Below are 26,047 nucleotides of genomic sequence, written 5' to 3' on the forward strand. Positions count from 1 at the left end.
ATAGCAACGAAAAAGAACAAACCACAGTTGCATGTAACAACATGAGTGTATCTCACACACATAAAAGACACAAGAGAGTACATCTTGTATTGTTCCATTCACATAAAGTTTAAGAACAGGTGAAATGAATCCCTGGTGATAGAAATCAGGATCATGATTACCTTTAGGCGGAAGGAGGTTAGGGCTAGGAGGAAGCATGATAAAATCTTCTGGGATGCTTAAAATGTTCAATATTTTGCTCCGGATGGTGGTTACACAGGTGGATTCACATCCAAAAATTCACCAAGCCGTATACACTTAAGTTTTGTGCACTTTGCTGCACGGCATAGTCTTTCCCTCAGCTTGTCTTTCAGCCTGGTCCTCATCTCTAATTTTAAAACAAAATCAACAGCCACATCACAAAATAGAATTCACTTTAAAAATATGCTTTATTTTTTAAACTGAAATCCCAATTGTCCATAAGTAACGTTGCCATGAAATACAAATGGAGGGTTTCAAATTGTTTACTGGCCAGGGTATCAGGCCATTTAGCAGGCCCTTGAGATAAGAGGTATGTTCTGGCAGAGAATCAGAGAATCATGAGCCTGAATGTACACAAAGGACGCATGACCAGCAATGAAAAGACAGGAAGGGACAGAGATTGGAGAGAATGGTTTGGTCCAGGGAAGGTTGTTAGAAATTTCTTTCACTTCACAAGCTTGCAAAAGACCTGAGTCTCAACTTCCAGCAAATCGAGATGGAGAATTTTTTAAAATCATAATTAGGTACTTTAAAGAAATCTTCAAGTTTTGCTTTAGTTATTGGCATAATTTCCTCTATTCTCTGGGTTGCTGCAGTAGTGAGGATCTGCAAACAAAAAGGCTTTCTTCATGGAAACAAGGAGAAAATAAACGGTTCTTGTTTATATCGGCACTATTTTTTTTCCTCTCTGACTTATTCATTCATGGGTTTCTCCAACTGTCTGAGTCTCTGGGAAATGGTGTGTTTGCCCGTTAATCAAGGAATACCTATTTCTCCCCTTCCTGCACTACTAATCAAGAGAAGCAACATTTTCAACTTCTGAGAAGTCCATTTTAGACGTTCCTTGTATGACTCAGTTGACATGTTCACTGGTGACAGCAATCTTGCTATGACTAAGCAGCTTCTACTTTTGACATCTTCTAGTAGAAGAAATGAGTTGCTGTGTAGACGTTTTCCTCCAGGTGGTCTTCACCTAGAGTATAACAATTAGCCAAGTCTATAACGGGAAACTTTCTTTCAAAGAGATCTGAATGTTGATGTATTATTGCAGAGTGTTTGCTGCCTCCAAGTTCTACCTCTCACAGTGTCAGAAGATGATGACTTTCTGTGGCAATAAGGATTTTTACCAGCTCTTTATTTGGTGCCCAAGAATAATACTTTTCTTGTATTTCAGATTTTCAAAAAAATAAGAACATTCTTTCTAAGAAGCTGTTATCCAGCATCAGATTTCTGAATGCAGCTGACTGAAAAGCGGGCTTTTGCATGCAAGGTGGAAATCTATATTCAGTTGCAGGTAAATAGAAAGCTAAACTCTTTCCTGTTAGACTGCCATGCATGCCAGGTCTTCTCGTCCTAACTGCCCTGAGGCACTCTGCACATCCCATGGGTTTTGAAGCCCACTGGGATCATCTAGGACCTTGAGAAGGGGTTGGCTGTTACAGGAACTCTAGTCTATAACACTGACAGACATTTCTTCTGCTCCATGTTTCATTTTCTTGCTTAACAGGTAGACCAATTTGCTACTAAGTTGGTTTCTCCAGCCTGGGCTGTGAAAAAGCAGCATCCTTTGGGAAGCATTTTGCACTTACTGCAATATTACAGCGATGCCAAGACACAATCTCAGTGAGCTCCACACTTACTCAGGTAAATTCAACTAATTCATGTGCTATGTTAGCTAAATGGAAAAATATTTATTCAACCATTCTGCTTACAAAGATTGTTAGATTTTATACTAAGTCAGAATTTCATCTGCCTCCTTTCTGACATTTGTGTAAAGGTTGGATGCCTATAACATTGAAAATAATTTATAATATACTGACCTCTATGAGCTTACAGTGGTATATGCTGTAAGCTATTAACATCCTTATTTACCCTGAGAGGATGCAGGATAGTTAGAAACACAGATAATTGGTATTGTAAGGCCAATTGCCTATGTCTTATGAATAATTATCATTGTTTGCCTGGCATTTTATTTAGGAATAGGCTAATGGCATTCTTTATAAACAGTGCTATCTTATTCTTAAGTTTAGCTCTGTTTCTTTAATAAAGATAATTCCCCAAGATCCTTTTTTCAAAATTCTAAAAGGACCTGTCTTTTACTACAAAAACTTTAATAATTTTTATTTTTTCCAATGTTTTATTATGAACATTTTCTAACATATAGAAAATTCAGAAGAAAAATAGAATGAACACTCATATCACTTAGACACCTACCATTTAGATTCAACAATTGTTGACATTTTGCCAGATAAGTGGGTGTGTGCACTTGTGTGTGTATGTTGTTTGCTGAACCTATATCAAAATAAACAACAGACTTCATGATATTCTTCCCTAAATATTTCAGGGTCATCTCCCAAAAACAGGGCATTCCACTACATGATCACAATACTATTAATACATCCAAGAAAATTAGCAATTATTATAATATTATCTTATACCCAGATCATGTACAAATTTTCTCATTTGTTCCTCAGATATATATTTAAGCAATGTGTTGAATGGCTGGGGTTTGTTTTAAATCCAGGTTTATATATTGCATTTTGTTTCTGTATTTCTTTTAATCTCTTTTAACGCAACAGTGTTCTCAGTAGCACCCTCATGCCCCAACACATCTTCTTTTCTTTGGCATTGAATTTTTAAAGCATCCAGGACCATTATTTTGTATCATGTCTCAAATATGTTTATTTCTTCATAGTGTCCTATAGCTGGTTCATCTCCTGTGTATTTGTCGTAAACTGTAAGTTGAAGTCCTTTAGTTGCATCTTAAATATTTGATCCTAGTTATAGCCACTTATGTTGGCTTTTCTATCGTTGCATGTAAATAAGACTTGACCTTATTCAATAAACTAAAGTCTTTCTGATTTTATAAAATATAAGTGCCTCTAAGTGAGACCTCTCTTCTGTACTTTATGACTTCTTAGTAAATGCATAGCACATATTTACCAGCTGAATCACACCATTCAGATTCAATCTCTCTGGATTCTTGTAAGTCATCCAAAATTTTTCATTTAGAATGTGGTGTACTACACTCAAAATTACTCTTTTCCTGCCAATATGCTGTCTTTTTTCCTTAGGATTATCTCTTTGGAGATTTTTAATTAAATATATTCTTTTCTACTAATAGGGAGTTAAAGTCTGAAACTTTAAACATCTGGTTATCTACTTCTAGGGTAATAATGTATTTTAGAAAAACCTAGAAATTCATGCAATTTATAAAAATAACTAAATTTTTTAGTGTACCAAGTGTGAGAGAAATCTGTATGCTAATTCTAGAATGTGCAGTGAGTAACATGAAGTAGAATAGTCTTTAGACAAGTGTGAAATTTTTAATTAATCCAAGCTATATCTGAAAAAGTGATGTTTGAGGGTTTCAGAGTGATTGTAAATTAAACTAATTACAAATTGATTACTATTGGTAAGTTGATCCTTTAAATTCTTCTTAAGATAAAATGAAAGCTGAATTTTTATTTGTGACTGATTTGACTATTTCTGTACAATATTTGCTTTAGGGAAACATTTTAGTGTTTTCAAAATTCACCTTTTAGCTGGATCCAGTGATACGTCTGACAAAATGACAGGCAATTTGGAAAGCGAACATGAAAATATCTGGGGAAGGGCAGTCCAGACTGAAGGAACAGCAAATACAACAAACCTAGAGACAAACCCTTAACTAATACTTAGCAAAAAAACTAGACTAGGAAAAATGTCTGAAAAACCCTAGACCACCTACGTCCTCACTTGCTACAACTTGAACAGTCCTAAAAATATTCCCATGAATACTACATTTAAGAAGAATATTCAAGAAGAATAGTCCTTAAAAATATACTTGTGATAAACTGGGTAAATTTAGCAAATTGTTTTTAGGCAAATTGATGCTTTGCTAAGTTGACTTATAGAGGACTGGTTTTCAATCAACTGATTTCTGGCTAATTTACCTACAGCTGTGCCTGCTGCAGAATAGACATTTAGTAAATGTTTATTGAAAGAATGATAGGAAAAAGCTTGCATGTGAAACAAAATGCCAAGGATGGTATTGAGTATTGTATCTGAGAGCAATAACTTAACTGGAACCTAATTTGGGTTTGTGGCTTATCTGCCTTTCTGATATTTGATCCCATCCAAAAACCATCTGCAGGTTTTTTAACTGCAAAGCCTCACAAGACCTATCTCAGGCCCAGTTTATCTCCTGGTGCCTTCCTTTCATCTTCAAAGCAGGCCCCAGGAACTCAGCTTTCTTTCTTCTCCAGCAACTCAGCCATCCTTTCTATCCCTTCAGATTTTGTTTCATACCACTGCATAATCTCCCTCATTTTGCATTTTCTTCTACATCTGTAGATAAGCACAGAAACCTAAAAAATTTAAGGATCTTATTCCTGATCTCTGAAAAGAAATAGGATAATGAAGTAACCAATCTGGTAGAAGTGAGTAAGGTTATAGAATCCTTCCATAATTATCAAGTTATCTGTTACTTGTCCCTTTCAAGATAGTAAATGGATCTAGGAGGATGAGACTTTTGTGTGTGCCTTTTTCTCTCCCTGCTAAATTATATGAATTAGTTTTATCTCTTTAGGATTTGCCAAAAAGCAAAGTGGTTATCATTACTGGTTAAACACATTGATATTTATTTATTTTAGCAAACATGAAAGCAATTGTTACAACAGGACTACAACAGTCAGCAGAACTGGGTCCCAGCTGGTGGTGACTCCAGAAAATAGTCAGGGTCCCACCTTGTGCCCACTCTTCCATACCTTTCCTGAATAGTCATCAGTGTTCTAGGTCTGGAATATGTTCCCTGAAAGGCAGCAGAGAAAGAGAGTACAGACTGTAGTGTCCCTGATAAGATCATATGTGGATCTCCTAATATCAATTTGGCTTGAATACAAGGACTACTTTCCTATTCCAAGGGCAGGGTAGAGGTACATTCCTAGGACATGGAATGGCAGACGTCTGAAATATACCTTGCAGACCACCACACTTCACTGGGGTGTTGCCCTCTGCATTTATTCCTGAGGGTGGAGTTCACTAAAGCACTTTACTTCTCACCCCATTTTTAGATACAATCAAGGTAGAATAATAGGTGTTTCCTAAACTCAAATTGGCAGTTTGCAGTTTCTAGGACATCAGCAATGAATGACAACCTTTTAGTGGACCCTGGCCCTTCCCCTTCCCCCTAGGAATGATGAACATAGTTCATGTCCTTACTAATCATCTGTGACCCAAGCACCATACTGAGCACAACGTGTAAATATCATGAAGACAGTGTTCAAGGGCAAGGCTTCAGTATATGAGGGGCAGCAGAAGTGATGGGGGGAGGAGGAGTGGAAGACCAAGGCTGAGCCATTCCCCAGAGGGATCTTGTTACCAGGAACATTGCCAAGGCAGGGGCTTTTGCAGCTGTGTAAAGAGCAGATTAGGAGCAAGATAGAAGCCTGTTGTGAAAACTGGGGCCCAAGATCAGGGCTGGACAACATCAAGCATCTTTGCTGCTAGAGTACCTAAGTGTTGAGTCACAGCAACTTAATCCCTCCTATTAATACCTGGTTTGATTCTAGAGACTGGGGTGAGGCTGAGTCCCCTATTGGCTGCCAGAATTTCAGCTGCAGGGAGACAAACTCCCTGTTTGTCTTAAGCAAGAAGGATATGGGGAACAGAGGTCAGTTTCCAGAGAATTAAACAACTGACATCAAAGACTTAAGGGCTGTTCCTGGTAAAGGAATCTTTACGTGTAGGAACTGGGCGAGAAGAAAAAGAGTCCAGTTGCATTCACATTCTCACCTGAGTGACAAGAGAAGGCAAGATAACTAAGTGGAACTTTTTTCAATCTGTTGCTTTCTAAATTTTCAAACTAAGTTTAAAGAACAATGAGATTAAGCCTGTAGGTCACGACAACCTGTCAACTTCAAGTTAGACCTCCATGATCATGAGTGTTTGCTCTCACCTATCAATACCAGGCCATTCTGAGATTGCCAGACCAGCCTTCTTCCCAGCCCTGGCACCCAGGGCTCTGGCTCAGCTCTTTAATACCTACTTCCCTGCACTGACCTGATGCAGGAACTGCTGGCCTTCCAGCTTGTCCAATGTCAGCCTAGCTCAAAACTGGGTCTTCATACCTACAGTCCAAAAAAAGTGTTGAACTTGCTAATCTAAAGGCATCAAAGGGCTGCAATATGTTGGAGTGGAAAGAGGAACAGAAACTTAATGAAGTTGCCAGAGAGCAACAAGAAACCAAGAACAGGCAGAGCTTAATTTTAGGCTCCAGGGATTTTCCCAGACTTATTTTCACTGTTTCTAAGGGCTCCAATTTTCTAAGTCCTTTATTCTTCAGTCAAATGGAAGTACAAGGAAATGTGAGAACTCTAGATGAGTCCCTGAAGTCATTGATACTAATAAAATGGCCTTGGCAGCTCAGATCAGCAGGCACTTTGGGAGCATCAGCAATGACCCCTGTGTCCTTGGGATGTCACTCTCCTGCTATAAAGTCTTCATTGGATCTCTACTGCCTTGGAATAATTGGACTCTCTAGCCTCACCTTTAAAATCTTCCAGGAACCCTTTCTCTCACCAATCCCCTTCAGGCAGCAAATACTCCAGCAAAACTTAATCACTGGTTTTTCACACTTGACATGAACTTTTTCCATTTTCTGACTTTTCTCAAAGTTTACCTTGTGTAGAATAATATTTTATCTAACTGACACATCTAAATATAACTATTCTTCAATGCCAGCTAAAAGCTTATCTCTTCCAGAATGCCTTCTTTCTGATTACACTAATCTCTGATCACACCTACATTTACTTGACTTATATTACTCAGTATGTTTTTACTATAAAGTAAATCTTGTGTCATCTTCCTCATTTACACTGCACATTCATCAAATACAGATATTATATCTTATCAATATTTTAAAATGACCTCAGTGCCAGAGTTGAACTAATCATATTCCTCAGTTTATATCACCTGATCATTACAGTTGAAGCAAAACACTTAATTTAGATATTTATTCCTTTTTCATCTCATTCTCTGTTACCATTCCCTCTCCCATTCCCCTCTCTTTCCATAGACAACTGCTCTAATGAGTTTGAAGTCTAACACGTGTATACATACTCTTGCAAAATATAATAATATAGTCTACTGTATCTTATTAGACTTTGTTCTACTTCTTATTTTTTTACTCAGCGCTGTGGTTTTGTTTTGTTTTGTTTTTTGTTTTGTTTTGTTGAGACAGGGTTTTGCTCTTGTCGCCCAGGCTGGAGTGCAATGGTGCGATCTTCGCTCACTGCAACCTCCGCCTCCTGGGTTCAAGCAATTCTCCTGCCTAAGCCTCCTAGTAGCTGGGATTATAGGCACCCACCACCACGCCTGGCTAATTTTCGTATTTTTAGTAGAGATGGGGTTTCACCACGTTGGCCAGGCTGGTCTCAAACTCCTGACCTCAGGTGATCCACCCGCCTCGGCCTCCCAAAGCGCTGTGTTTTTAAGATCTATTCATATTGCTCTGTTGACACTTGGTTTGTTACTTCAAGCTGCCAAAGAATACTCAATATTATACAGTCTGCACATTTTACTCACCCCTTCCTCCAGGAATGAACACTAAGATTTCCCCTAATCACTGGAAGCCACAAACAGATAATACATGACTCTTATGTGTGAAAACTTCTTTACAATATATATACCCAGGTAAGGGCTGGCTGGGTAATAAGGTGTATGCATGTTGAAATTGACTAAGTACTGAATTTGACTAGCTGTACCAGTCTACTCTCACTAGTAGTTCACTTAGGTTATTATTTTCCCACATCCTTGCAAATACTTGGCCTTATCTGATTTTCTAATGCTTGTTTATCTCATGGATATCTAGTTGTAGTTTTTGAATTTGTTTAAATCACTCTTAACTGATTTTTAATACATTTGAGCATTCTTCATTATACCCTTTAGCCATTTAGGTTTCCGCTTCTGCAAATTGCCTATATATATTCTTTGTCTATTTTTCAATTAGTTTTCCTGACTCTTTATTATTGAATGATTTGCATATGTTTTCTTGTACATCCTAAATATAAGTTAGGCCTTTTGGCTAAGATCAAGTGTAGTAACTGTTCTTATCAGTTTAAATACTAGTTAGCACATTGGTTTCAGTTTGGCTGTGGGGTCCTTCACTGAACAATTCTGATGAAGTCAAATTAACAATTCCTTATGTTTTGTTTGTGCTTTTGGTAACTTGCTTAAGAGTTCTTTCCCATATCAGTGTCATAACCTATAGTTTCTTCTGTAGCTTTATAGTTTTGCTATTCATATTTAGATGTTTAGTACATATACACATACATACATATATATTTTCAAACACATATATACACACACACCCCTCTATATGCATATGTATATATATGTATATGGTATGAGATATAAATCTGTTTTTTCTCAATATGGTAAACTTATTTTCCCATTACCATAAACAGGTTTTTCTTTCCCCAAGGATTTGTGGTGTCATGTTTATCGTATCTAAGACTTCCATCTGAGATCTCCATTCTGTTCCATTTCTTCATTTACGTTTTTACACCAGTACCATACTATTGTTTGTGTTTTTTTAAAAAATTACTATAGCTTTGTTTTAATCTTAAGTTTTGGCAGAACAAATTCCTGCCCTTTAGTCTTATTTTTCAAAATTGATTTAACTATTTGTGGATCTTCATTCTTCTATATATATTTTAAAATAAGTAAAGTCCTTAAAAACATCTAGCTACAGTTTCAATTGGCATGCTATAGATTTATGAATCATTTGTCAGTGGGGGGTGTGGATACTTTTAGAATGTTAAATGATCTTATCTGTAAAGATGAGCTATTTCTCCATTTATTTAGAACTTCACGTCTCGTAATAGGTTTTTAAAACTTTAACCATGGAGGTCTTTCACATTCTTTCAAGTTTACTGACATGTTATAGTTGTTTTTACTGCTGTGTACAGCAGCTTATTTCCTAATTATGTTTTCTAGATGGTCATTGCTGCTGCAGAGAAATGTTATTGACTTTTTAAAACTGATCTTGTATCCAGCAACTTTGCTGAACTTCTTGATTTGTTTTCCCTTCTTGACCTGTTATAATATCTATGTGTAATGCTACTCTTTGCCTTTAGAAGATATTTTTGGCTTGAAGTCTTTTGATAGATTTAAGATCAAGATTGGTACTCTGGCCTTTTTTATTGTTTATATTTCTTTTGCATATGTTTTTAGTGCTTTTAATTTCTACCTTTCTATGTCTTTTTGTTTTAAAGTGTAAGAATGTCTTATACTTAGCGCTTTGTTTTGTAATCCAATATGAGTGCCATTTACTATAATTACTGTTATATCAGGATTTATTTTTTCATTTTATATTTCCTTTTACTATGTGGCTTCCTCTTCCTCTTCCTAGTTCATCTTGTGTTCTTCCAAATAAACAAAAATGATTTCTGCTGCTTTGAGATTTATATTCTAATTTATTCTTCTAGTAAGTTATCCCTAAGTTGTCCTTTTTGACTGGGGCTTATTTCACTTAACATAATGTCTTAAAGTTTCATCCATGTTGTAGTATGTACCAGAATTTCATTCTTTTTAAAGGCTGAATAATATTTCATTGTATGTATATACCATATTTTGTCTGCATTCATCTATCAGTGGACACTTGAGTTGCTTCCACTTTTGGCTATTGTGATAATGTTGCTATTACAATAGCAACAACATTGCTCTATGTCTGTCTTTCTGTCTTTCAGTATCACACTATTTTGATTACTGTAGCTTTGAAATAAGAAAGTGTATGACCTTCAACTTTGTTATTTTCCAAGACTGAGTTAGCTATATGAAGTCTCTTGAGATTCTGTATGATTTTCAGAATGGATTTTTTATTGCTACGAAAAAGCATTGGAATATCAATAGGGATTGCATTGAATCTGTGGAATGCTTTGGGTAGCAGTGACATCTCAACAATATCGAGTCTTCCAATTCATGAACACTGCTTTTTTCCCTCATTTATTTGTGTCTTCTTTAATATCTTTCAGCAGTATTTTGTAGTTTTTACTGTACAAGTCTTTCAACTCCTTAGTTGTATTAATTCCTAAGTGGTTTTTGTTGTTTTTGGCTGGAGGAGATGCTATTGTAAGTTGAAATATTTTCTTAATTTCCTTTTTGGTTTATTCATTGCTAATGTTTAGAAAAGCAATGATTTTTGCATGTTGATTTTGTGATTTTGCAACTTTCCCAAATCAGTTTATTAGCTCTAATGGATTTGTTTGTGTAAAATCCTTAGGGTTTTCTACATATAAAATGATGTCATTTGTGAACAGAGACAATGTTACTCCTTCTTTTCCAATTGCGATGCCTTTAATTTTTCTTTCTTACTTAACTGCACTGACTATGAATTCTAGTACTATGTTGAATAGAAGTCGCAAATCAGCATCCTTGCCTTATTCCTGATCTTAGAGGAAAAGCTTTCAGTCTTTCACCATTGAGTATGATGTTTGAGCTGTGGGTTGTTCATATATGGCTTTTATTATGTTGTGGTAATTTCCTTCTAGTCCTAGTTTGTTGAGTTTTTTTTTTTTTTCTAATCATGAAAGGGTATTGAACTATGTCAAATGCTTTCTCTGTATCAATTGAGATGATTATGTGTTTTTATTTCCTTTACTTGTTAATGTGGTGCATTACATTGATTTTTGTGTATTGAACCATCCTTGTATTCCGGTAATAAATCCCACCTGGCCGTGGTGTGTAATCCTTTTAATATACTCTTGAATTTGGCTTGCTAGTATTTTGTTGAGTATTTTGCCTTAGTAATCTTAAGGGATATTAGTTTTCTTTTCTGGTAGCATATTTCTCTGGCTTTGATATCAAGTAATGCTGGACTTACAGACTTAGATAAGAACTGCTCACTCCTCTTTATTTTTTTGGAAGAGTTTGAGAAGGATTGGCATTAATCTTTCTTTGAATGTTTGGTAGAATTCACCAGTGAAGACACCTGCTCCAAGGCTTTTCTTTGTTAGAAGGTTGTTGATTATTAATTCAATTGCCTTACTCATTAAAAAGGTCTACTCAGATTTTATATTTCTTTTAGTTTTGGTAGGTTGTGTGTTTCTAGGAATTTGTCAGTTTCATCTAGGTTATCTAATTTGTTGGTGTACAATTGTTCATGATACTGTCATAATTCTTTTTATTTCTATAAAATCAGCAATTTTTTATTTTTATTTCAATCACTTGAGTCATCTCTCTTTTTTTAGTCAATCTAGCTAAAAGTTTGTCAATTTTCTTGAGCTTTTAAAAGAACCAACTCTCAGTTTTGCAGATTTTCTCTATTATTTTTCTATTCTCCATGTCTATTCTAATCTTTGTTATTTTTTCCCTTTGCTAGGCTTGAGTTTAGTTTGTACTTGTTTTTCTAGTTCCATAAGGTAGAAAGTTAGAGCACTGATTTGAGACCTTTCTTCTTTTTTAATGTAAGCATTTACAGCTATAATTTTCCTTCTTCTCACTACATTCACTGCATCCTGTAAGTTTTAGTATGTTGTTTTTATTTTCATTTGTCTCAAGATATTTTCTAATTTCCCCTGTGATTTCTTCTTTGACCTTTTAGATGTTTAAGAGTGTGTTGTTTACTTTCCACAATTTGTGAATTTTTCTTTTTTTCTTCTGCTGTTGATTTCTAGTTTCATTCCATTTTGATTGGGAAAGATACACAGTATGATTTCAATCCTTTAAAATTTATTCAGGCTTGTTTTGTGACCTAACATATGGTCTACCCTGGAGAATGCTCCCTGTGCAGTTGAGAAAAATATATATTCTGCTGTTGTTGGGCATAGTATTCTCTATATGTCTGTTAGTCCAATTTGTCTACAGTGTTGTTTGTGTTATTTATTTATTGTCTGTCTACTTGTAATATTTGCCATTGAGAGTGTGGTATTAAAGTCTCCTACTATTATTGTAGCCAATATTTTCAATAGGGTCTTTGTGTGGCAACCTTTCTGAGGTTTTATATGGCTGAGATTATTTCTATTGCACTTTTCATATTTAAATGCCAATCCGGATGAGTGCAAGAGTCTAGCTTCAAAGATTTTTTTCTCCAATACTAAAAAAGTATAACTCAGGCCGGGCATAGTAGTTAACACCGGTAATCCGAGCACTTTGGGAGGCCAAAGCAGGTGGATCACAAGGTCAAGAGATTGAGACCATCTGGGCCAACATGGTGTAACCCCCTCTCTACTAAAAATACAAAAATTAGCTGGGCATGGTGGTGCACGCCTGTAGTCCCAGCTATTGGGAGGCTGAGGCAGGAGAATTGCTTGACCTCGGGAGACAGGGTTGCAGTGAGCCGATTGCACCACTGCACTCTAGCCTGGTGACAGAGCGAGACTCCGTCTCAAAAAAACAAAAAACAAAAAAAAAACTATAACTTAGTTTTTTGTTTTGTTTTGTTTTTTGAGATGGAGTCTCGCTCTGTCACCCAGGCTGGAGGGCAGTGGTGCAAACTCAGCTCACTGCAACTTCTGCCTCCTGGGGTCAAGTGATTCTCCTGCCTCAGCCTCCGAGTAGCTGGGATTACAGGCATGTGCCACCACGCCCGGCTAATTTTTGTATATTTAGTAGAGGTGGGCTTTCACCACGTTGGCCAGGCTGGTCTTGAACTCCTGACTTTGTGATCTGCCCATCTCGGCCTCTCAAAGTGCTGGGATTACAGGTGCGTGCCACCATGCCCAGCTAATTTTTATATATTTAGTAGAGGTGGGTTTTCACCATGTTGGCCAGGCTGGTCTCGAACTCCTGACTTCGTGATCCATCTGCCTCATCCTCCCAAAGTGCTGGGATTACAGGCGTGAGCCACTGTGCCCGGCCAACTCAGTTGTCATTTTTGCAGAAGTTTTTGAAGTGTCTAATATGAATATGTTACCTGTTCATTTGTAAGGTATGTTTCTTCTGAAAACTTTTAGAAATTTGCCTTTGATATTCTTAAATTTTACTATATAATGTGTCTAAGTATGAAAGTGATTCCAATAATAGCTGTACTATTTAACTATGTAAGAATTTGTGTACTCTCCATGTTTTAGCCAAAATTTTTGGAGACATTGATGACTTTGGGTTTTATGAGGGTAGGAACTATGTTTTTCTGTTTCATAGCTGTATCTTCAGTGCCTAGCGGTGTTCTTAGTATATGGCAGATGTACTAAACAAATATTTGTTGAATGAATGAATAACTGAATCATCACCCAGGTGACTGGCAACTTTTCTAAGATTTTCTAAAATATATTATTTCTTTTGTAATTTGTCTCAATAACTAGAGATTTTTTTTACAGCAGACAAATAAGAAAAAGACATCTAATAGAATTTAACACTAAACTGAGTTTCAGTAAGTGGTCTACAGGTTATAAGAAATATTAAAAAAAAATACATAGGAAAAGAACCATGCAAATTACCATTGGCTTATACACTCATATCTGAAATCTAAAAGATACTAGTCTTGGTCAAAAATGCATCATTATGTATTTATACAGTATGAATCACTGTATAGCATCACACTGTACTTGGTTTACAACCCTTTCTTCCCTACTAAACCGTGACCAACTTGGAAAAACCATGTTTTTGAAGGAATAATATAGATGACAAGAAATTTATACTTTATTCCTTTAGACTAGTGATACGTACCACAATAATTAAAATACTTAAAAGCAGAAAAAAGTGGTAATTTTAACTTTTTTCCTTCAAGAATATCCTCTTTTATCAATGAATGCTAAGTTAAAACACAAACAAAAGTGGAAGACAGAATGCGGACTTTCTTCGTTTAATTCATCTTTGTTATGGTCTTAGGCTTATTTTGCTTAGTGGAATTATTATTTTCTAATGATATTTGACCATGTGTGAACTACCCCCATCATCTCCTTTTCTTAACTATCATCTAAAAATACAGTACAAATGTCCACCTTTAACAGGCATGTAAATTTTCAAGGTGCCGTAGACTTAGGAACTGACATAGTCTTTCTTTAAGAAAAGTAATACAGCCGGCTCGGTGGCTCATGCCTGTAATCCCAGCACTTTGGGAGGCTGAGGCGGGGGGATCACAAGGTCAGGAGATCGAGACCATCCTGGCTAACATGGTGAAACCCTGTCTCTACTAAAAATACAAAAAATTAGCCAGGCGTGCTGGTGGGTGCCTGTAATCCCAGCTACTCGGGAGGCTGAGGCAGGAGAATCACTTGAACCCAGGAGGCAGAGCTTGAAGTGAGGCGAGATCGCGCCCGCACAATTGCACTCCAGACAGATCAAGACTCCGTCTCAAAAAAAAAAGAAAGAAAAGTATTAAAAAGGTTGATAGAAAAAGAAAAGAGATCCTCTCCTGGTGGTGAATATCAAAAGCCCAAGGACAATTCACAGCCATACGAGGCCTTATTGTGACAACACTAGTAAATGCATAAATACTTTAAGAAAATGTTTTCGACAGTGAAATTATTGCAGGCTTTTAGATATTGAGAACCTATTTGTGAAACTGAACTATATAAATAATTAATAGTAAGAAAAATAAAGCTCATGTTTTTCTACAGAAATTGAATGAATTATAGAAATTTGAGAAGGTGTTAACAGTCTTGAAAATATGAATTCTTTGGGTTTTGCATTTCCACTGTGCAAAAGTGGTGTGGGATATTTCAACCAGTCTGTCAAATAATCTGTGCATAAATTGGAGAGAGCAGCTCCCCTGAAAGAGTTGCTTTATATTAAAAAAAATAGTATCCAGTTTAAAAATAAACTCACTTACCTTTCACATGCTTTTTATGTTTCCCTGTCTTAATTAATTCCTCAAGTTAATTTCTTTTTAACCAAACACTGTCAATTCCCAGATCATGCCATTGCATTCCAATTTAGGGCAACGTGATAAAAATGATCCTTATAAATGAAGTATAATATTATATTTGCATTCAGAATCAACTATTCAAGTCTGCATATCTTGTAATGGCCACAGAATTCTCTTCACCCTTGTTTCATGGTACCTAAGCTGTCAATTACTTTGGGAACATTTTTGAAAAGTAAAACTTTGGCAATCATCTTTACAAAGTATATAGACATGGTTTAAAATTTGAACCTAAAAAATTTAAACCATGTCTATATAGCTTCTCTTTTGAAAAAGTCTGCCTTGCTTGAAGAATTTAAGCAATCAAAATTCAATTCAAGGAAAGTTGCCAAAGATGAGGTGATGCATTCTAAAATAACTGAGATAAAAGTTATCTTCAGCAGAAATCATATAGAATTTTAGAGTTGAAATGGAGCCTATAGGTCATGTAATCTGAAGACCACTCACTAGTGGAGTCCATGGTAAGAATAGAAAAAAATTTTCACCCTATGATTTCACCATGATTCAAATATGTAATGTTTCCATAAAGATTTACACAATATTGTAAATCTACATTTTGGGAGGGATTATCTTGATGTCCTACAAATGTAATTCATATTACTTTAGAATCTTTACAGGGTGGAGGAGGTAGATTCTATTATGAATATGTAATTGATTCTTGGAGCTTATTCATTGGAAAAATACAATTTTGTATTTTTCTAGATGGGAAAAAGTCTTTCTGCGGAACTTATATCAGCCAGCTCTCTATGCTACAACATTTTTGGATATGTATGAGGGAAGGTTGATAAGGATTAAGTCCGAGTATTATTTGTCAATATTTTATGTGAAATCTTATTCAATTTATAATTTAACTTTCAATAATTAGTTTTAGCATTTTAAATTTTATTTTAATTAAGTCTGCATTTGTTGTATTTATTAAAGCAATACTAATCTATTGATTTACATTTACATTTTAAACATCCTACCTTTGTTTATTTAAGGCTAACAAAGCTGAGTAGCATGTTCTTATATGGACATGCTAGTGTTTTATGCTGATTATTTTTATAAGAAGTTAATCATATATGACATAAATTTCATGTTTCATGTTTATATTTTTTGCATTTGTCATTAAATTAAAATCTTACATTAAAAAATAAAAGAATGCCAAAAGGAATGCTCCGAACATAACCATATATGCATCATTGACATGCAAATTTTGACATGTAAACAATATAATACAATCCTATTCACTTAAAGAGTTAGAATAAAAGCATGTCTAGGAAGGCAGCTGCTTTGTAAGTAGTCCTACAAGTGGTATAATTATACCACTTCTTTAATCATTCTAGTACTTTACCACTCATTTGATATTTGACAGCTGTGCTGGGATGACTGGAAAATTTGAATGTGTAAAAATAACTTATTGGATTGGTTTTTACATTTTTTCTAATTTTAAAGTTTTCTAAAAGTTTTGCATTTTACATTTTGTTTTTAATTTACTTGGAATTTAATTTTGTGTATAGGATAAGAAGTTCAACCCTATTTCCCTCCTCTTGGAAAAAAAGGTTCTATCACCATTTATTCCTCCGTTCCTTTTTGATATTTTATCAAAATTGCCTTGATCATTCTTGGCACTTTACACTTTCATATAAATTTTACAATCCTCTTGTCAAGGTCCAGGGGAAAAAAACCTGCCAGTAATTTGGCAAGGAATTGCACTATGAATAATTTTGGAAAAATTGACATCTATATTTTTGTATACCATGAACATGGTATATCTCTCCTTTATGTAGGTTTACAATATGGTTTTATTATTGCTTCTATAAGCAACTTGCACACATTTTTAGATAATTATTAGCTACTCTTATATATTATTGGTTGCTACTGTAAAAATACATTTTAAAAATTATATTCTAACTTGTGTAGCTAGTGTATAGAAATACAGTTGATTTTTATAAATTGCACTTGTATCCTCAAACCATATTGAATTATCTTATTCTAAAGATTTATTTGCATATTCTCCTGCTTTTTATGTGAATAATAATATTGTTTGTGAATAGTAGTAGTTTTGAGTCTTCCTTCTCAATATCTATAATTTATATATAGTATCTTTTATTATTGAAATGGTTAAGATCAATGATGAGTAGAAGTAGTGATAACAGATATCATTGTGTTTATGGTTTTAAAAAGACAGTGTCCAACATTTCATCATTAACTATCATGCTTGCTGCAGGTTTCGAATAGATACTCTTTATGAAGTTAAGGAATTTTCCTTTATTGCTTTTTTGCTAATATTTGGTTGGATTTTAGAAAATTTTTCAATCTGTTGAGATGACATAATTTTTCTTCTTTATTTCTTAGTGTGGTAAATTTCACTACTAGATTTTCCAGTTTTAAACTATATTTGCATTCTTGAGGTAAACCCAACTTGGTCATGATGCATTATTATTATTATTATTATTATTATTATTATTCTTGCTAGTATTATTCAAAATTAGATTCAGTTGTCCAGTATTTTGTTTAGAATTTTTGCATATAACTGTAAGTAAAATTTGCTTATAATTTCATTTATCATAGTGTCCTTATTAAATTTTGCTATCAAGATTTAACCAAGTTTATAAAATAAGTTGGGGAGTGTTCCTTTTCTTGTATTCTCTGGAAGAGTTTATGTGATATTTATCTATTCCCTTTGACATTTGGCAGAACTTTCCTGTACAGTCACTTGTATCTGGTCTTTTCTTGGAGGGACACTATCAACTACTGATTCAAGCTTCTCCAACGGTTATAGATTTCTTCAGTGCTGCTTTTCCTTTTTGATTTTTTTTTTTTTTTTGAGGTGGAGTCTCGCTCTGTTGCCCAGGCTGGAGTCCAGTGGGGCCATCTCGGCTCACTGCAACTTCTGCCTCACGGGTTCAAGCGATTCTTCTGCCTCAGCCTCCTGAGTAGCTGGGACTATAAGCGTGTGCCACCACGCCCAGCTAATTTTTTGTATTTTTAGTAGAGACAGGGTTTCACTGTGTTAGCCAGGATGGTCTTGATCTCTTGACCTTGTGGTTTGCCCACCTCAGCCTTCCAAAGTGCTGGGATTACAGGCAAGAGCCATGGTGTCCGGTCCCTTTTTAATATATTTTTAAAGGCAATATAGATTTGAACACTTGGGCATGAAATCATTTTTAATATACTCCCATATTTTTCTGATCTTTGAATTCTCTTTAGCATTGCCCTATTTTCCATTCCTAATGTTTGAGCCTTTTCTCTATTTTTCTTGATTCATTTCACCAGTGGTTTGCCTACTTCATTAATCTTTTCAAAGAATCAACTTTTGGCTTTGTCGATCATCTCTATTGTGTTTTTTAAAATTACTCTTTAACTTCTGTTTTTTATTTTTTCCTTTTATTCTAGTTTCTTTAGGATTAGCTTGTTGTCCTTTTTTAAAGTTAAGTTGGAAGCACAGACAATTAATTTTCAGCTTTTCTTCTTTTTCAATATAAGCATTTTTTACACTTTAGCAATTTCCCACAAACTTTGATATGTAGTATTATTATTCAGTTCTAATGGATGTTGAAACAGCAGGACTCAGAGGATAAAATATGAATATAAGTTCATTTTTTGGAACAATACTTATTCAAACCCACTTTGAGAACCATTTTTTTCTTCATATTCTTGAAAGGCAACTAGGAAAAGTCTCATGATTCTTCTAGTCTCTCTTGATAATAAAAAAATCCTGGGGTCACTTCTAGCCACTAAAAAGAGACAAACAAAAAGTCAGTTTGGTAAAGTCCATGTAATAAAAAAATTAACACTTCAACACTTGTTTAACCTTAAAGACTTCCCCTTTCAGAGCTCACACTTGGTACAGGGAAGTGGTTGGCAGGGGAAAATGTAGGGGTTGATTGCTTCTTTTATATGATTTATGCCTCACCTTCCTCTCCTACTTTCTAAGCTGCTTCCAACTTCTTTAGGGATGATTTGGAAAAAGAGACAAAAACAAGGAACAAGGGCCAGGCCAGGATGTGCATGCTTCTTTCTAGCAACCTAGATGCAATTAACCAGGCACTACATTATGCTATTATCTTGGCTTGGAGTTTCTTAGGTAATGCAGATTGTATACATTCAAATCCTAAATTTGAAGGCATAGCTGTGGTTTCAAAATTTCAGAGGGAATTAACAATACCCCTTCAAAAATCCCATGCCAAGGCAGACAAATCCCTTTTCATCCTCCTTCTTTTCTGCTGTCCAGACTTTTTTCTTCTAGCTCACCATTTCACTAAGGATGTTACCTTTCAAGCTTTTTGATTTCAAATGGGAGGCTCAGTTTCAATGTGGGACCTTGTGGGAGCTTAAGACCATGTCTTCTGCTCCCACAAGCCTGTTGAAATTCAGACCTTTTTGTAACTGAGCCAGACAAATGTGTCCAGGAAAGGAGTGGTGTAAGTGCCATCTGAATAAACTAGTTTTCAGTTCCTTATTTTTGATCTATGAGTATTCCACATACTTCTTGAAAGCTCAGCTATGCATTTTGAGATTTTTTTTATTTTTTAAATTTTTATAGATTCAGAGGGTACAGTACAGGTTTGTTACATGGGTACATTGCATAATGGTGAGGTTTGCACTTCTAGTGTACCCATCACTCAAGAGTGAACATTGTTCCCAACAGATAATTTTTCAACCCCCACCTCTCTCTCATCCTACCCACTTTTGGAGTCCTCTGTGTCTATTATTTCCTTCTGCATGTCCCTATGTACCTATTAGTTAGCTCCCACTTTTAAGTGAGAACACGTGGTATTTGATTTTCTGTTTCTGAGTCATTTCACTTAGGATAATGGCCTCCAGCTCCATCCATGTTGCTGCAAAAGACTTGGATTTATTCTCTTTTTTTATGGCTGCAATATATTCCATGGTGTTTATACACCACATTTGCTTTATCCAGTCATCTCTTGATAAGACACTTAGATCGCGTCCATGACGTTGTTATTGTGAACTTTACTGTGGTAACATACAAGTGTGGGTGTCTTTTCAATATAATGATTTATTTTCCTTTGGGTACTCAGTAGTGGGATTCCTGCATCAAATAGTAATTCTATTTTTAGTTCTTTGAGAAATCTCCATACTGTTTTCCATAGAGGTTGTACTAATTTACATTCCCATCAACAGTGTATAAGCATTTGCTTTTATATTTTGAGAGTTTTTATAAACATGTTTCAACCAGTATTTCTTGGTGTTTTGTTGCAGGATTTTAATACTTATCTGACATGAGGTATTAAATGTTCTATTATTTGAGTCTATTTATTGAGTCTATGAAGTAAAAATTGAGTTGGTGAATATTCAAGGTGTAATGATATTCATTATATGGGACCATGACATACTTCTAACACTGACTCTATATATCTTTCACTATACTTCATTCAAGCCTCAAATTTTCCTTTCTTTGGCCGGAGCTTTTTTGTTGTGTTTTGCTTTTTAAATGGTGATAAGAAAGAACATATTATATAAAATGTACCTTCTTAACCATTTTTAAGTGTACGGTTTAATAGTGTTAAGTATGTTCACATTGTTGTGCAACGTTGAGTTTTAAACTTTAAGATTTAGGTTATTTGTGGCAAGGAAGGACAGGTCTATCTTATCTCCTTTCTCTTGCCTTCACTCATCTTTGCTTCCTTCTTTTTTTTCCATTGGCTGGAACGATCTATGAAGGGAGAAATGCTGCAACCTAAAATCATCTAACTAAAACTCAAAAGACTTAATTTCTTGTGTTGTCTTAGAGTTTCATATCTATTTTTTTCTGGAGCCTTTTTGCTAGATTAACTCACAATTCTGGAGATCTGTCAACCACATACAGATATATATTTGACTTCTGCAGTGTGAAGATAAAGAGAGACTATTTTCTGGCAAATTATTGGTGGGTTTAATCATCCTTCCATGAGCCTCTTTTGAAATGCCTGTGTTATCACCATCTGTGTTATTTTTTTCTCTTTTGTAGTTTTAATTGGCTTAATTTTTGCTAGATCCTCCTTTGCCAAAAGTTTTGTATGATTCAGTTCATTCATGTGATTTATCCAACATCACACATATTAACTACAGGAATTCCTTAATATTTTACAAGATATCAGTTTAACTTTGAAGTGACTGGACTGATAGTGTTAGATGTTCACAATATCAGCACCTAGACAAGGATGTCAATGCAAAGACAAAAGCTACTGGGGGAAGGAATATTTGAGGATGTCTAACTTTATGAGGCAACTAGTTCACTAGGACATATTTTCATGTCATGATTATTTCTGCTTCAGTATACACTGTAAGCACAGCAGTGAGGTTAAATAATAAACACTCAGAAAATAAGGTATCCTCCTCTTTTGTTAGTCACAAGGGTATTCCTTCAACCAGATGATACCTTCCATTTAAATCAAAATTTATTTCTGAATTTGCTTATCACTTCTATTTAGAGGTCAGTCTGTCAAGAGCTACATCTTAACTCAATGGACCTCTGGAAAAATAAGACAAAATTACACAACTAGTCATTTCAGAAAGGGGAAAAAAAAATCAAACTTCTTCCCTGGTAGTTGTAGGGAAAAAAAAGAAGCTTGATTAAAATTTCAATTTGCCATTTTGATTTTAGAGACAATGTGAAAAGAGATATAATCCATCAATAACAAGCAGCAGATTTTTCTAGATTTTAAGATTTCCAATATCAGGGTGTATGTTAGAATCAAGAATTACAATTATAATTAGTAGTGTTTTTCGCTGTGTCGCCAGATTGGAGTGCGGTGGCGCAAACTCGGCTCACTGCAACCTCTACCTCCTGGGTTCAAGCGATTCTCCTGCCTCAGCCTCCCGAGTAGCTGGGACTACAGGCATGTGCCACCACGCCCAGCTAATTTTTGTATTTTTATTAGAGACGGGGTTTCACCATGTTGGCCAGGATAGTCTCGATCTCTTGACCTCGTGATCCACCCACCTTGGCCTCCCAGAGTGCTGGGATTACAGGCATGAGCCACCGCGCCCGGCCTATTAGCCAAAATATTAAACTGACATAATGGCTATGTAGAATGCAACTTTCAAGTGGATGCATTCCACTGATAATAATAGTAATAACAACACATATATTCCTTACTATGACCAGCCACTGTTTTACGAGTTTTACTTAATTATCTAATTTTTTACAATTACCATTTTTAGGTAGTTTACTATTATTAGCTTCACTGTAATGGTGATGGGTGAGGACAATAAAACACGGAGAAGTGATCTGGCCAACAACTCACACATAGACGGCTGAGTTAGATGTTTCACTTAGGCTTAAAGTTATTACCTGCTGGTAAGCAAACAAGTGATATTTTAAATGAAGCATTTTATGAGCACATACTACTAGTTTTTAGTATCTGCCATAGAATTGAGATCTATTTGCAAACAGCCATATTGTTTTCTTAAGACACTACTGCAGGCAGAATAATGATCCCCCAAAGATGTTTATCTCCTAATCTCCGGAATTCGTGAATATATTAGCTTACATGGCAAAAGGATTCTGCTGATGTGATCAAGGGCAGACACCTGGAAATGGGAAGATGATCCTGGATTACTCAGGTGAGCCCTCAGAATCTTTTCCAGCTGCAATCAGCAGTAGACTTGAGGATGGAAGGTTCAGAGAGATGGCACATCACTGGCTTTGAAGATGGAGGAAGGGACCGAAGCCAAGGAATGTGGACAGAAGCTCGCAAAGGCAAGCTAAGGATTGTCCTGTGGAGTCACCAGAAAGGGGTGCAGCCCGAGTGACACCCAGGTAGTACTTCTGACCTACAGAACCGCGAGATAATAAATGCATTGTCTGTCAGATGATACATTTGTGCTGTTTCAAGCTACAAAGTTTGTGCTTATTGGTTATTGTGGCAATAGGGAACGGATACAGGCCCCGTCAGGTATTTCACTCAATCCATGAAATACCTTACAGTATACAAATTTTAACATGCGCGGGAGCCACTTACGCATCCGTCTATTTGTGCTGCCTGGGAGTGTCAGAGGCCGTGTCCTTCATTCACCTCGCGCGTGGGCGGCGCTGCCCTTAAGATGCTCCCGGGCTCAGCGCAGACGGCTCAGCGTTCTCCCGCGTTCAACGAACCGCCAGAAACGTCAGATGGTACGGAGGAAAACACTTCACACTTTAACAGTATTTTTACGTTTATTTGCAGCAAATGTTGTTGGCTTTGTATTTAAAGTATTTATGATTCACTATAAAGTGTAGGATCCAAGAAAACGCGCTAGTTTCACTTGGCCCCCGTGGGTGTCCCGGGGAGCTCTCCAAGGAAGGACTGGTTCCTGAAGTTCCTGGGGTGCTGCACCACCACGGAAGAACCAAGCTCCACAGAGAAGCCAGAAGCCGCGACCGCGGAGACGCCCTCTGCCAGGCCTCCACCGCCTCAGCTGCCCTTTACAGCCACCGCATTCTCAAGCCCCCTAGTTATTTCTAGCTTCGCACAGCGCCCAGCCCACCGAGAGACCTCAAACCTCGCGACACTCGCAACTCCCGCGGCCCTTCCTGCTACAGGCCTCCAAGGGGAGAGACATTGGGAAGATTGCTCCGCCCACAGAAAGGAAGATTTCGTTCTCGCGAGATCCCAATGACAATTCGGGAGCTCGTTCTCGCGGGATTTTCCAAGACCGGGTTGGAAGTTGCGGGGTTTAGGAGACGGAGGTCAGAGACTAGGAAGATTTGGGGTTCGCCTTGCCGGCCTCCTGTCCTCCTCCGGCGGCGGCGGAGCCCGAGAAAACTAGGTGAACACCGCTTTGCCAGCCTCATACAGCGTCCCCTGGCTCTGCCGCCGCTCGAGACGTCGCCCTCCCGTTCTCTTTGGGTCCCCTTAGTCACTACCTTTGCTGGGATCCCCCTCCTCCATCCCGTGGCTTCGCGTTGCCGGAGAGCGATGCTCGGAGGGCGACCGGAAGTGGCGTTGGCCGCCATTGGCCCGCCTGCCAGCCACCTCGTTGTCCTCCGCCGTCTTCCGGGTGTTACGTGCAGCCGGGCTCGGCCCCTCCCCCTGGCCGGATGGATCCGTCGGCTCCACAGCCCCGCGCGGAAACCGCAGGCAAAGGTACCAGCTCCGCGCTCGCCCCTTACCCAGAGGCCTGTCTACTGCGTCGCGTTGGACCAGTTCGTGCCGGTGCCCTTCGGGTTGGGGTTTTGCCCTGTAGATCCTCTTCAGTGACAGCTGCAGATTGTGAACCCCTCCAGGGCTGGGACCAAATCTCCGATTCAGTGTTGAGAACCTGGACTTGGGAGTCAGCCCCTGGGATCTAGTGCTGTCTCTGACAGTTACTTGCTGAGCAACTTTGGGCAGGCTCCTCATCTGTAAAACTGGGTTCATTACTAGGTTCTTGCGATTATTAAATGACATGGGGAATACGCAAAGCATTTATGTGACCCCGCGTCTGGCCCATATTAAGCACTCAGTAAACGTTATTTTCATTCTTTATTCTTGTAGGCTCTAGTTGTTAGTGAATGGCAGAAGTTTGTTGTAAGTAGATAAATGAAGGTTGAGATATTTAGTTCAATTGACTTTTATTGCCTGTTGAGTCAGGGCATTATATTCTGCCTTAAATAGGAGGTTTAAAGAAGGTGTGATTATCTACCGCAAGTCATCTGGGATGCCTTCTGGCACCCACATGAGTAGTTTTCATTAATAATTGTGCCGTATAACAAAAACTACCAGGTATTGAGTGATTTGCCTGAGCCCAGCAATATGCTGATTGTTTACTTGCTTTCCTTTGAGGAAGATATCGATCTCATTAAATAGATGAATTCAGAGCTAAAGTTCAGAGAGGGCAAGTTACAAGCCTGAATTCTGAGGTCTAGGAATTGATGACGCTGTAATTCAGGGACCAAACATATAAATACCTATAGGAGACTGGCAGCTAAAAATAGATGAAGCTGCCGAGTGGATATTGTGACTGGGACGCTCATTTCTTTTGATAAATCTAGTCACTCTGGTATTTAGGGAAATTGGTGGAAGGAGCAGAAAGCTCCAGGGCCCCGAGGTGGGAACACGCTTGAGGAATGCTTGAGGAGGCCATTGGAGTGAAAGAGGGAGAGAGAGACCCTTATCACCAGAATGAGTTGAGTTGGTAATTAGTTTAAACCAAAAGAAATGATTTCGACTCATTAAATTAGAGACTTAACCCATTTCCCTGTTAAATCCAACAGGAAGTCTTCACAATTTAAGCAGTTGTTCCGTAGTTTGGATACTGAGAGATTCCATTTCTAACTCAAACTTAACTGAATTTATTTCGTCCTAGAAATTATCCAAACTCAAACCCAAAATACTCCAATAAGTTGTGTGATTCCCTTAAGGCTTTTTTTTTTTTTTTTTTTTTTGCACATGCTGTACGCTTATCTGAGATACAGTTCTTAGACCCCTTTCCCTTTTAAATTACATTTCTCAATACTCCCTTCTCATAGCACTCTTCTTCTAATGCACTTTTTACAGTTATGTATATGTTTGTATACTTTTTAGTTTTCTCGCAAGATATCAAGGATTTGTGAGATTAATAATTTGTAATAGGCCAGGCGCAGTGGCCCACACCTGTAATCCCAGTACTTCGGGGAAGCTGAGGCGGGAGGATAGTTTGAGGCCAGCCTGGACAACATAAGCGAGACCCTGTCTCTACCAAAAATAAAAAATTTAGCCAGGCATGGTGGTGCACACCTGTAGTCCCAGCTACTCAGGAGGCTGAGGCGGGAGGATGGCTGAGCTCAGGAGTTGGAGTTTACAGTGAGCTATAATTGTGCCATGACACCCCAGACTGGGCGACAGAGACACTCTTGTCTAAAAAAAAAAGAATGTGTAATAAATTCGCATGTTCATTGAATGTCTGCTGTGTGACTCTGTGTTGGTCCTGGGGATAAAATTTATAACAGTACAAACTTTTTTTGGAAAGGAAATTACTTTCTACTGGAAGAAAAAGACAAAAACAAGTGGACATGATAATTAAATGTTATGA

At 37.1% G+C, this 26,047-nt stretch overlaps 1 protein-coding gene and 1 pseudogene across 8 annotated transcripts in view; both read left to right on the forward strand.

The window, feature by feature from the left end:
- The first annotated feature begins 418 nt into the window (after positions 1-418).
- The window catches only part of ERCC6L2 (ERCC excision repair 6 like 2), a 158,054-nt gene continuing 132,425 nt past the window's right edge, over positions 419-26,047 (forward strand). For 2 of the 8 annotated variants that reach the window (XM_054502479.2, XM_054502482.2), the window contains exons 1-3: positions 419-1,534; positions 1,748-1,884; positions 2,936-2,977. In XM_054502479.2, coding sequence (XP_054358454.1) covers positions 1,845-1,884; positions 2,936-2,977 — 82 coding nt within the window. In that variant the 5' untranslated portion in view covers positions 419-1,534; positions 1,748-1,844. Of the gene's footprint in view, positions 1,535-1,558; positions 1,885-2,935; positions 2,978-19,251; positions 24,142-26,047 lie in introns of those variants that run through there. The other 6 variants (XM_054502485.2, XM_054502480.2, XM_054502490.2 and 3 more) reach the window with 6 other exon arrangements.
- LOC129044837 (U2 spliceosomal RNA) lies at positions 8,288-8,523 on the forward strand (annotated as a pseudogene).

The sequence above is a fragment of the Pongo pygmaeus genome, chromosome 13 (genome assembly GCF_028885625.2).
Source record: "Pongo pygmaeus isolate AG05252 chromosome 13, NHGRI_mPonPyg2-v2.0_pri, whole genome shotgun sequence".
Lineage (NCBI taxonomy): Eukaryota > Metazoa > Chordata > Mammalia > Primates > Hominidae > Pongo > Pongo pygmaeus.